Raw genomic sequence first — 12,696 nt, 5'->3', positions numbered from 1 at the left:
GCGGCAGAGGGCTGCTCGCGGCCCACCGGGGGGGTGGCACGGGAGGGCCGGGGGTCGGGCGGGCGGCCGGGGCGATTACCTGGGCGCTGCGGAGCCGCCTCCCGCAGCCGGGCGTCCTCCGGCCGCTGGCGCCCGCCGCCCGGTCCCCCGCACCGGCCCGCCACCGCCCCGCCCCGCCCAGCGCCTCGGCCAATGGGCGCGGCGCGCTAGGCATGAGCGACGGGCATCATAACCAATCAGACAGCGCCGTCCCCAAGATGAGCCCGCCCCCCCTTCCCGCCGCTTGGCGCCCGTGGCACCGCCCCGCCGGCCGAGAGCGGCGCAGGGGCGGGGCGAGGGTGTGAGTGACAGCCGGTGTGACCAGTAGAAGCGAGGCGGGGTGCGCCTTCTCACCAATAGCCAGGCGGGAGGGGTGGAGCCACCGGGTTTTTCAATGGTGGTGGGCGTGGCCTGCGGCGCCCAATGGGAGGGCGCGGTCGGGAATTCAAACTGACAGGTGGGAGCGTGGCCGTTGGCGCCGGAGCGGAACGGGACCGGCACCGGATCGGGACCGGGACCGGGACCGGGACCGGGATCGGGACGGGACCGGGACAGGATCAGGGTCCCACCCGCCATGTCCTCCAGCGGCTGCACCTTCGAGGACCGGTGCGTGAGCGTGCTGTGCTGCCGGTTCTGCCGGCAGGTGCTGAGCTCGCGGGGCATGCAGGCGGTGCTGCTGGCGGACACCGACACCGACCTCTACTCCACCGACATCCCGCCCTCGGGGTAAGCGCCGGGAAGGGGGGAAAGGGTGTGTCGCACCGGGGGTCGGGGTACTGTCAGCGCCGGCGGGCACGGCCGAGCGGGGTGACGCGGCTGGAGGGTTCTCAGCATCACTCCAAACCCCGCTGTCACCGGGAAAGCAGCCCCACAAAACACAAGGGTTCACCCCATCCGTACATCTCCAGCCCGGGGGAAGCCACGGCGGGATGGCAAAGAGCGAGGCTGTCCCGTGCAGGGCAAATCCAAACTCCAATTTCATCCATCCGTAGGGATGGCACCGGCTCAGCGGCCACGGGAAAGCTCCTCCCGCTCCTTTGCGAAGCGAAGATTAGAATTTGAAATAAAGACCCGCAAACAGAACAAACCTGATCTGTCACTGCTGCCAGGACTCTCCCCCAAGTCGGCTCTCTGCTGCTTTCCCATAGCGAGATTTGAATAGTAAGGAAATCAGATTGTGAAATGACATGGTAATCAGAAAGTATGGGTTGGAGAGGAGATAAGGAATCAAAGGTTTGGTTTTAAACATCACAGCCTCTAAGGTATTGTTCTGTTTCTGAGCTGGGATTTGGCAGGAGCTGGGGCGATGTCTGTAATCGGGGATCTGACTGACAGTGCCACACTGAGCCTGAGAGCCTCTGAGTACCAAGGGAAGCTCTGCTCTTTTGGGCTATTTTAAGAGGATTTTTGATACTCGTGCGATGTCACGTGGGTCTCTTTTTAAAGTTTCCGTATGAGTACGGCTGATAGTCAAAAGGAAAATGGCACCGTGTGGCCTCGGGAAGTTTAAACCACACAGGACCAATGGCAGCATCACTTTGTAGTGACTTCAGACCGGTGTTATTGTAACACTGCAGTTGTAATCGCAGCAGCTCTAAACTTCTGTGAATTTCCTTCCTCCAGAACTGTTGATTTCATCGGAAGCTGCTACTTCACTGAAATCTGCAAATGCAAGCTGAAGAACATCGCCTGTCTGAAGTGGTGAGGACACAAGTGGTGACACCGCCGTGTCCCAGCCCTGTTTCGCCTCCTCGCCCTCACCTCCCGCAGCGCAGGAGTTACAGGACGAGCGAACAGATTGCGTTCTCTGCTGCAGATTTAATGCTGCTGGGGAGAAACTCAGCCCACCGCTCCTGGGCAAGGCTGCCAGGGTATTTCTGTGCGAGTCCCCAGCGGAAATGTGACAACCTTGTCAGGAGGCTGAGTCTCTGGGAAAGCTTGTGTGCCACCTGCCTGATTAAATGTCTGCCTCAACACTCAGAGAGCTCTGTGAATAAGGCCCCAGCAAGCAGCAGTTACTCATATTCTAATTAATAGAACATCCTCTTGGCAGATCGAGTTGTTGGGAGCAGATGGAACATGCTGTCGCTAAAGTTCTTGGAGTTCTTTTATCCTCCTTATTAATGCCTGATATTTAAGGGTGAAAACAACAACTCTCAAATAGCTCACAGTTATCTGAGAGAATTCTTTCAGCTCCGTAATCACGATTTTTACCTTCCTCAGATTTGAACAATGGGGGGTTGTGATAGGGACACAATATTTTGGTTTTTAGACAGAAGCAGAGAAACAGAAGTATCTCATCGGAACACATGGAAAAATGGTTGTTATGGTTTTGATCTAGGAGAGTTGATAAGGCTTCAATAATCTGGCCCAGAGCAGCTGTGGCTGCCCCATCCCTGAAGTGTCCACGGCCAGGTTGGAGCAGCCTGAGACAGTGGAAGGTGTCCCTGCCCATGGCAGGGGTGGGATTGGATGGGCTTTAAGGTCCCTTCCAACCCAAACCATTCCATAATTCTCAGTCCCATTACTCCTGCTGCTGGTACCCTCCCGTGCACGGTGCTTGTGTACAGGGGGATTTTGGGTGTGATGAACTTCTTTGCTGGTTGGAATCACTGGCCTTCTGAAGGAAAATAAATAAAGAAATCCACCAGCATTTGTTGGTATGTAAACTAATCTGGGTTACACAATTCAGGTTACTAAACGCTTTATGTGCCAAAGATCTAAAACTCAGATATTCCGTAACTCCTGACAGCTGTCCCCTAAATATTTAAGATACTTGTTTAACCCTGTTCCCTTAACCCTATCAAAACCGGTGCATTACATAATGGTCTGGCACGGGGGCTATTTAATCGGAGCCGGAAAAAGCCACCAACACCCAGCTTTTCCCCAGGCTCATTATTCCCCTTGCCTTTCCAGTGGGAATGTTGTTGGCTACCACGTGATTTGTCCCTGCAAGCCCTGCCTGCTGTCCTGCAACAACGGCCACTTCTGGATGTTCCACAGCCAGGCAGTGTTTGGCATCAACAGGCTCGACCCTTCTGGTGAGGGACAAGTTTGTTTCCTTCCCTTTCCCTTCCCTGAAGCCCTGATTCCCGATCCTAACGAGGCATCCCGATATAGCCCAAGCATATGGAGGGAGGCTGGCATATGGAGGCACGAGGAAGTGCTGCTGATCTAGAAAACCACTCGGGGGGAGGCAGTTGTAGAAGAGAATTTCGGCGTAAATTGATCTTACCCTCTCCCCTCTGTGGACAGGAGTCAGGATTTTCTGCAGCAAGACCACCACCAGTATAAACACGGGTTTATTTATAGTGCTGGGGGTGGCTTCACTGGGCTGTCAGGCAGCTGTCCAGGGGCATCTCTTTTTTTGGGTGAGTCACGTTGTCACTTTGACCCTCCCTAAGTGAGTCCTCCTTAGCTGGACTTGCATCCTGGTGGGATGGATGCCAAGTGTCTGGCAGGGCTGCAGCCCTCAGGAATGCACAGCTCCCTGATAAATCCCCAGGGCAACTCCCTGCCCAAACCTTGCAGTGTCACCTGTGCCTCGGGTCGATGCTGCTCACAAATAAATCAGTCAGGAGGGGCTTATCAATAGCTGCCTGAATTGGTTATCTAAATACTTCTGTGGGCAGGGATTTATCCTCTGAACAGGGCTGAAAAAAATAAGCAACAACACTACCAAGATCACTTTGAAGGAAGACAGAAAATAGATTTATTCATCATGAACGTGACTTCCCGGGTTTTGCAAGGATTATTTTCTCTCACAATAAACAGTTGTGCAACTTAAATATAAGGTCACAATCCAAAAATACCTTTCCCCCCCCCCCCTTTTGTCTCCTCCCCACCAGGTGTGGATGTATTGCTCTGGGGCAACTTGCCAGATCTGGAGGAAAGCACAGAAGAAGACACGTCCTGCACCTCTGAGGAGGAGTACATCAGATAAACGTTACCTGCAGGATCGTCCCTCCACTTGTGGCCTGGCTGTTTGGTTTGGGTTTATTTAATTTCACCTGGTGGCCCATCGGATCTTAAACAACAGAAAAAACCAGGAAATCTGGAAAACAATCCCTAAAAATCCTCTCTTTCGCTGTAGCCTTCCTTAGACTCCTGAATCTGCCTGGTGTGTATCCCCTGAGCAGAGATGCACCTTGGAAATGCAAACACAAAGTGCATTTGCTGAGCTCTATTTTGCTTTTCATTCTTAAGCCTCAACAGCTGATAATCCTTCCTTTCTTCTTCCCTAAAGCACTTTTCACAGAGCAAAACCTCTCAGCTGCTTTCAGTTCAAAAAAATCTTCAGGAATGATCTGCCAGGTTGGGGGAGTTCTGAAAGAGATCAGCTCGTGTGGTTCAAAGTGGCTCCAAGTTTTGCTGCTCTGGCTCTGTGATCTCCTGCTCTCTGCAGCTTCTTTGCACCTGAGGCATCCCAGGATGCTCCCAAATGTGCACTGGGAAGCCTCTTAGAGCCTTCCCGTCTTTATTTTTCGATACTTTCAGGGTTCTGTCTCCACAGAGATCAAGTTCATCTTTTTTCTCCCTGATAAAACCTAAATTCTGCAGTTTCTTAGTAGAACTTCAAGGCTACGCTGGAGTTTTCCTTCAGGGCAGCAATAACACCCATACACTTTAATATATTTTTTTTTCCCCTCTCCGAAACACAACTCAGTCACGAAATTGGATCTTTTTAGAGAAAGCAAAAAAAAAAAAAGAAATCAGGTAAAATATTTGGTGTTCATGCCTAACTTGCATCCTGAGGTGCACAGACAATCTGCTTCCTGTAGGTAATGAATTCAAAGCTCATTTTCTGAGTTGCTAACAAACCATGATATTTAACTTCTGAACTAAGTACTGTCCCCTTCAGCTTCTCACCTAAGGGCCACCAACAAAAAACTCAAAGTAAAATCATGTAAGAGAACAGAGGACACTTCAATAAACCTCCCTGCAGCCTCTTGTGATACTTGAAAGGGGTGTGATGAAGACAGATCTGAATTGTCTCAGTATTTTCACTGCTCGTTATCTATTTCTTAATTAATGGTACTACCTCTTCTGCATTAAGTGTTTATTGGTGTATATTTGTATGTGTGTGTCTTGTTTTGAATTCCTGTGTTGTGTCTGCCCAGGAAATAAAAGCTTTGGACTCCAGAGTCTCCAGGGCTGTCATAAATATGGACGATATCAGATAATCACAACAATGAAATGGCATCTTGGATTAAAGGAGTGGAATAATTAGGCTTTTAGTATTATGAATTTATTTTGGACAACCCAAAAATAAAATCACTTTAGGCTGACAAACCTGACAGCTCCTCTGTCTTAGTTAACTCTTCTATAAAACTCAATATCCCAATTTTTTCCAGCTTTCTGTGATCACTACAGCATCAAGCTGGCAAGGTGACACCTCAAATTTTTTTTTCCCCGCAGAATTCATGAGCTAAAAATACATCTGATTGGTTTTGCATAAGCAACACAATAGTTCAAACGTGGTTGTGCCTGTTGCCAGCCCAGCACTTGCCATTTATAACCTTCACCATCCTGAGTCAGCAGGGGCAGAGCTCCTCTCCCACAGGGAAGCAGAGGATGAATTCCTCCCCTTCAAGTCCATAATTCTGTTTTTGCTCCCTATCTGTACACACAGAACTGGAAGTTCTACCATCGACTCGCTCAAACAGGCCTGTGCAATTAAAACACTTCACCTCATCAGCTGGAAATTAAGAATGAGCCAACTTTTAAGGGAGTTCAGTCCCTTTTTGTTGACAATAAAGAAGCTGAAGGTATTATATACAAAGTATGCAAACATCCCCTATTGCCCCAGCTGTCATGAATGTCACCAAAGTGATCAATCATGTCCAGGGCTGCTCCTTTCTATCTGAAATTAAAAAAAGAACTGACTGAGCACTTTGTGTTAAAGCCACAGCAGCTCATTCACAGAGCCCCGAAGTCTGGGGTTAAGTTTCCAAGGATCACCACAGTTATAGACAGATTTAACCCCAAATTGGCACAAAACCAGATTAATATTTCTGGAAACACTCCCAGGTCCTTCATCCCACCCAAAGCTGTGTTTGAAATAAACAGCTCAGGTCTCTGCTTTGTTTTCTCTCTGTGTTTTGACATACAAGGTGTCGGTGCTGTGGCACAGCCCTGGAACCTGCTGTGGATCACTTGGAGGGGGTGGGTGCCAGGCCTCTGGTATAAAAACACACCTGGGCAGATAATGGAGATACGCAGGATGGATGCATCAGCAGGATTCAACGACAGATCCGTGGTCAGGCTGATCCGGGAGGAGCTGTTGCACCTTTTGGCGAGGATTTCCCAGGGAAATTGGATGTGATCTTTGCTGTGCAGCCCCTGAAGTCACAAGGCTGAAAAACAAGAACCGCATCCTCAGGCCTTTCCTCCTGCTCATCACCAAGGCGAGCAATTAAAGCATCTCTAATCAGATGGGGGGTTGTTTAGTAGGGACTGAGCACCAGGCAAAAGGTCCCAGAGTTCAGACTCCAAGTCAGGGCTTCTGCAAGACTCCAGAGTTCTCCTGGCACCGAGAGTTCTGCTGGAGCCCATCCCTCCGTGCCCATGGGCTGCATCTGCTTGGCCACCCCAGACCTGAGCCCAGCAGTTTTTAACATCTTGTGCAACACAAACTTGTAGGTTCAGGGTCACAGACTTGTTTGGATGAAAACATTTGGAAGTGGAATTCCAAAAGGCACTGAGGATAAATAACTTCAATTTGGTTTTCGAGTCACAGGGAGCCGTGCCATCACTCTGTTACTGATGGCCAACCATTTTCTTCCCCGCAGCGCACAAAATCAGCTGGAGGGGTCGGGGAAAGTCACAACAAGACAGTGACAGATTGATACCTCTCCATATTAAACAAGACTTACTGGGAGAAAAAGCCCATTTAAATCTTCTTCCTTATTCCAGCACAGCCTAAAGCCTCATCATTACCTCACATTTATGTGCCACCCTTCATCCCAAAGCACTTTACAGTGACAAACAGTTCGGGATTCTTCTGCCCTTGAGCTGGAGCCAAGTGCAGGCTGCAGAGCAGCTGCCAAGCGGGCAGAGTGCGGCCAGGCCCGTGGTGAGGCAGCACCGGGATGAGGTTCAGGGTGTGATCTCTATCAGCACGAACTGATAGGGTGATTACCCGGGGAGGCTCAGCTTGAAGGACACCCTCTTCTCCCACAGGCTGGAATGCAGCTCAGCCGCTTCCAGCAGGTGACAGACGGGTCCCCATTCCCGGGACAGAACCTGCAGTCCCAGGCTTTGAATCTGAGGAAGAGCCCAACAATGAGAGACAGAAATCACTGAGCTATCTTTACATTTCTACTCCTCTCTCTGGCACGCCAGGCTTTGGAGAGTGAAGTAAAATGCTCATTTATTCTAAAGCACCCCATTCCTTTGCCATGAGAGGTCGTTGGTGCGTGTTTGGTTACGTTTGCAGCCTGTGTGGTTTCTGGAAGCGTACCCCAAGGAGCAGCCCGTGTGCTGAGTAAACAACCTTTGTGTGCTGTTTTTTGGCTTCAGGGAGCGTCCCCAGCGCAGCCCCCGTTGCGCAAGGAGCTGCGAGCGCGGGGGCTCGGGGGCTGCTGTGGAAGCAAGGCAGCCAAAGGGGGCAAGGAAAGGCACCGGGGACTGCCAGAGATCAGAGGTGAAGCCTCACGAGGAGACTCCTGAGCTGCAAGAGACAATGGAGCCGTGCCTGTTCCTGCAGCTGTGGATCCCTTCTCGCTGTTCCAACGGGGATTTCTGGGAGTAGCCGGCTCTTCCAGCACGCAGACAGCCACGGAGTCGCACAAAGGTTGGGAAGGGACCTTAAAGATCACCTCAAACTGAAACCATCTCGTACCCGAATGAAGGATCCTTCGGGATCTCCACTGCACTATTGGCTCTTCCTCTTGCTCTAGCACACACAAAGGACGCAGCCTCTAGCAAAATACCCATTAAAAACCTACCAAAAGCCCCAGATTATTCCAAACCTGTGCAGATACAGCATTTATAGAGCTGAGACATGATTTCAATTCATGCAGGACAGGGGAACAGCCAGAGAGCAAAGCTGCCTTGAGCATCTCTGCTGGAATTAACTCCAAGCTGTTGATGCATCACCCAAAATTCCCGCTCCTCAACAGAGGAAATATCAACAACGCTGTTCTCCCAACATTTCCCAGCAGTCTTTAGCCAGAGGGACATTCTGGCTGCTCTGCTGTCTGCAGTGTCTCTTGTCACCTCGCCTGTGTGACAGCAGCTCGGCCCAGTGAGCTGCACTATTGATTTCTCATTAGAAAGCAGGAATCCCATTTTGGACAGCAACAAGGAGGGGGGAAAAAACCCCAAAACCAACAGGGAACAAAGCTCATCAAATAGAAGCCAACCCAAATCTCTGGTGCCTCACTTCTGATGTCACCTGAACGCTGCCAGCTCAGTGTCTCCGGGTGATGCCACACAGGGGAAATCAGCACCAGGGCACTCTCCAGCACTGCCATCTGCACGGCAGCGTGGGGAGAGCGTTGTGCAGGCTCTCAGAAAGCCAGGCTGAGGAAAGAAGTCTTGATCTCTTGCATTTCTCTGCCTGCACTCCTTTCCTGGAGGGAAGTACTAATTAAAACTAAGCCAGCATCGCTGCTCCATGAGTGCAGCCACACCGGGATCCTTCCCTGCTGTGCCATGGCAGAAGCTGATTAGTTCATCCCTCTCCAGCATATGGCCTGCTTTGGAAGGGGAAATTTCCACTGACACAGGAGATAACACCAGAAATACAGGTGTTCTCGGGCTCTCACCCTAATTTCCCCAAAGGAAAGCTGGTCCCGTGTCTGCTGTGCACGTCCAACAGCTCCTGACACAAAGGAAAGTTAAAAAGAGTTACATTTAAAAGAAATTCACCTGATTTTGCCTCATCATCTGTCTTGCTCTCAGAGCCAACACCACGCTCCAGCAACAGACTGGCCAGACAGCAAAAGGGTTTTAGGACCAAACCACAAGGGGACAAAGCTCCCACCCCTTTTGCCTGCACCTTTTGGGGTGTCACCAGAGCTGTCCTCTCACCACCAATTTATTTGTCTCCATTTTAAAAAGCACAGATTTGATTCTGAGGCTAGCAAAGCTTCGACAGGAGCGAATCTGCTCTGTGATTCCTGCTGTGCTTGCAGAATGCACCCAGAAAGCTCCTTCAGCAAGGCTGGCAAGGGAAGAGCGAGGAGCTTGTGTGCCACAAGCTGCCTCGGATGTGAGCAGTGCCAGCCCTCCTTGGCCCACATTAAAAACACAGCAATGGCAGCTCCAGACCCAAAACCACTTGGAGACAGCATAGATGGGATCTATTCCCAACCAGGGCTGAGGATGCACCTTCGAACCTCATTTATTCAATCAAAACTGCGTGTCCAGCTACTCTGCCAAACACAAGATCCAGGCCCTTCTCAATTATTAAATTTTTAAACCTCTTTAGAACTTTTAGCAATTCATTGATTCTCTTGCAGGTGGACACAGAGCAGTGGATGGTTTTGGACCCCCACAATACCAAAGCTGCAATAATTTTTCCTCCCAGGGCGCTTCCTAAAGCCAACAGAGAATTATTTGGTTAAAAATGCAGATGGAATGGCACAGTCACAGCTGAGGGGAGGTTGTGAAAGCTCCTGCAGATTCAGTCTAACATCCACTCAGATTTGATGAGAGCCTAAAATGTTGGGACAAAATTAAGCAATCGGCTCTTGTGCAAAGCCCACCACAAGACTTTCCACAATGTTGCTCCATTTGTTCTTGGACCCCTGGTTGGATGCAAATTTTACTCTGTAAAGTGGATTTTACCCTGCTTCAAATTTTACCCAGAGTCCAAATTGCTTTCTTTGTAGCTGAGAATTTAAAATTCAGATGAACACTTTTTTTTCATCTCTCCTGCTACCAGAAGGCAGCATTCCTAAGTGGCAGGAAGTCTTTATTCAGCAGAATTTGTCCAATTTTTTAATTCCAGTCCTTATGGGAAATCAAAATTTTAAAACTGCTTAAAAGCACCTGGTACTGGCCTTGATAAGAAACCTTTTTACTTCATTAACTGGATCAAATTCTAATTTGCTACAAACATGCCTGTGATGCATGAACTGGAATCGCTGCTTTCTGCGCCCCTCTGATGGCACAAAACCCTTCTCAGCAAACTGAGCTGCAAGTCAGCCACAAAAATCACAGGACTTTGTAACCAGCAGCTTTTGGAGAGCACCAGGTGCTCTGGTCACACCTCCTGCAGCACCAGAGCCTCCTCCTGCCCCTGCCAGGGGCTCAGACTGGGCACTGCTGGCTTTGGCATTAATCACAGCATTCACTGCGCTGGCAGCGAGGCAGCAGCACCTTCCCCTCCCAGGGCAGTCACATCCCATCACACTCCAGCGGGCAGCACGGGTGAAGCCCAGCCTGATGTTCCCCAAAGCCCAGGGGGAAGCAGGGCAGCGATCCCTGTGCTCTGTCCCCAAGGATCAGGGTGATTTCTGGGCTCTGTGCTCCCAGCAGGAGCAAAGCCTGCGGTGTCTGGGTGTGTGCTGCACACAAGGGCTGAGGAGACACAGTAATTGTGGTCTGAGCATTTCTCTGCTGCAGAAAGAACTGGTTCCCTCTCTGTCGCCCACCTCTGTCCCACAAAACCCGCCCAGCCCAAGTGACTCCCTGAAAACGAGCTTGGACTGCAAACTCGGGAGAAGAGACATCAGCCGAGTGTGTCGTGGCTGAAAATGAGCTTTGAAGAGCAAAACTCCACACCAAGGCGAGGTTGTCAAGAGGGGTTGTGGACTCTCCATCCCTGGAAGTGTCCCAGGCCAGGTGGGAGCAGCCCGGGACAGTGGAAGATGTCCCTGCCCATGGCAGGGGTGGGACGAGCTGATCTTTAAGGTCTTTTCCAACCCAAACCATCCTGGGATTCTCCAGCCTCTGCAGGACACCTGGGCTTCCCCCTCTCCCACGAAGGAGGAGGGTGAAGCTCCCAAAAAGGGGCTGGGGGCGCAGCAAACCCCCACCTGTGCACATTCCATGGTGATCCTGGATCTTCCAGCCCTGAGAGCTGCCACCAGGCCACGGAATCTGGGACACCGGCATCGTGCTCAACAAATCTGCATCGGGAGTGGTGACAGGAAACCCAGCTGGGTTTATAACTTCAGCCAATTGTAAGGACAGAAAGGTTTCCCACCAGAACAGAGTGTTTAATTCTCTGATAGCAGAGTGAAATAAAGATAGCAGGGGAAAGCAGGAGGAGAGAAAGGGACACTGATATTTTAAGGCGTTCACCTTTAGGTTATAAGCAGCTTATCTCAGGCTGCTCCATATGTGGTCTCCTTGGGAACGGAGTCAGACAATAAATCAGATGTGCCAGCATTTATCAGAATTTCCAACCAGCCAAAAACATCATCAGCTCCCCTCCGAATGCCAAATGGGCTCTGCAGGATGCAGGGCCAAGCCTGGAGTCGCTCCCGAGGCACGCAGAGGGGTCAGACACACCAGATTAAACTCCAAATGAGAAACACCGCTGTAAAGGTCCAAATAATGCTCCTATTGCTGCTCCTCGTTGCTCTGTCCTCCTGCGGCCATGGGCTCTGTCAGAACCTTCAGGAAAAGGCAAAAAAAAAGCAAAATCAAGCTGGCATCTTGTGGGCACGGTTACTGCACACATCAGGGCAACATCTGCATATCGTGCCCAGTCAGCCACAAAAATAAAGCAACTCACTCTCCTCATGGTCTGGGGCATGGAAGAGATTATTCTTGTCTTAGTCTGAACAGGGAGGGAGGGAAAAAAGCAATATATGGATGGAGTGGTGGTAGGAACAAAAACAGCTTGAGGAAAGTCAGCAAGATCAGTGCATGAATATTCTCAAAGTGCAGAAATCCTGCCAGACACAGGGGAAAAAATCCAGACATTTCACATGTCAGGAATAAAACCATCCCCACCAAATCTCGTTTTTTAAACTGGTGAAAATTTCCCAACCGGTTCCGAAATGTTTCGCTGCTTGTGTGTGACCAGAAGAACGCCACGGCAGGAGCTGTGGGGGCAAGGACCTCGGCCTCACTCACAGCGGGTTTGGCCAGGGAAAAGCAACAGCAGAGACACCAGTGAGTCCCATTTATCCCAAAATCCCGACTCTGGTGGCATCAGCCACAGGTGGTGGGGTTGGGAGTTGGACTGGGAGCAGAAGGGGGAGATGGGTGGGAGCAGAGCCCATGTCCGGGCACAGCTTCGCTCGTGGCCCAGCAGAGGAACACGTCACCCTTTCCCTCAAACGTTGCAAATGGCTCAATCAATAAAAAACCCCCAAAATAAAGCAGTTTAGAGTGACCTGGCTGTGTGCTGGCACCTGGGTTTGTCAGAGTGGCAGTCGCTGTCCCCTGGTGTGACATCCCACCCCTGGCTGGCACAGAGCCCTCGGACAGCGAGTTTCGGAGCCCACCCGAGCGCGAGCTCAGGCACGAGCGGTGCCCCTGCCCCGTTCCCTGCTGGTCCCCAACACGGCCCATGAGCCTCTCCCAAACACTGCCTGGACCCCCAGCATTCCCCAGTTCCCCCCAGTTCCCCCCATGCCCCCCAGTTGCCCCAGTTCTCCCCGTATCCCCCCATGCCCCCCAGTTCCCCCAGTTCTCCCCGTACCCCCCATGCTCCCCAGTTCCCCCCCGTTCCCCCCAGTTCCCCCCAGTTGC

At 51.0% G+C, this 12,696-nt stretch overlaps 2 protein-coding genes across 4 annotated transcripts in view; one reads left to right on the top strand and one right to left on the bottom strand.

Moving 5' to 3' along the window:
• SRGAP2 (SLIT-ROBO Rho GTPase activating protein 2) overlaps positions 1–151 on the bottom strand; it is a 97,859-nt gene extending 97,708 nt beyond the window's left edge. For all 3 annotated transcript variants that reach the window (XM_042013568.1, XM_042013571.1, XM_042013573.1), the window contains exon 1: positions 80–151. The gene's annotated coding sequence lies outside the window, so the exon portion shown is untranslated. The remainder of the gene's footprint in view (positions 1–79) is intronic.
• Positions 152–444: 293 nt separating this feature from the next.
• On the top strand, positions 445–5,336 carry FAM72A (family with sequence similarity 72 member A). The gene is made up of 4 exons (XM_042013672.1): positions 445–765; positions 1,663–1,740; positions 2,956–3,080; positions 3,888–5,336. The coding sequence occupies exons 1-4, from the start codon at positions 614–616 to the stop codon at positions 3,980–3,982; spliced, it is 450 nt and encodes a 149-aa protein (XP_041869606.1). The 5' UTR covers positions 445–613; the 3' UTR covers positions 3,983–5,336.
• Positions 5,337–12,696: the final 7,360 nt, after the last annotated feature.

This window comes from Corvus kubaryi, unplaced genomic scaffold (genome assembly GCF_017639235.1).
Source record: "Corvus kubaryi isolate FWS band 111438036 unplaced genomic scaffold, C.kubaryi_AGA036_p1.0 split1-37355, whole genome shotgun sequence".
Lineage (NCBI taxonomy): Eukaryota > Metazoa > Chordata > Aves > Passeriformes > Corvidae > Corvus > Corvus kubaryi.
This window is presented reverse-complemented; position numbering and strand designations above follow the sequence as displayed.

Bases quoted from the DNA above. Each gene is read 5' to 3' on its own strand.
- FAM72A (XM_042013672.1), top strand. From the start codon at position 614: ATGTCCTCCAGCGGCTGCACCTTCGAGGACCGGTGCGTGAGCGTGCTG. The intron at 766-1,662 runs GTAAGCGCCGGG...TCCTTCCTCCAG, and splicing joins ACCGACATCCCGCCCTCGGG to AACTGTTGATTTCATCGGAA. The intron at 1,741-2,955 runs GTGAGGACACAA...TTGCCTTTCCAG, and splicing joins AACATCGCCTGTCTGAAGTG to TGGGAATGTTGTTGGCTACC.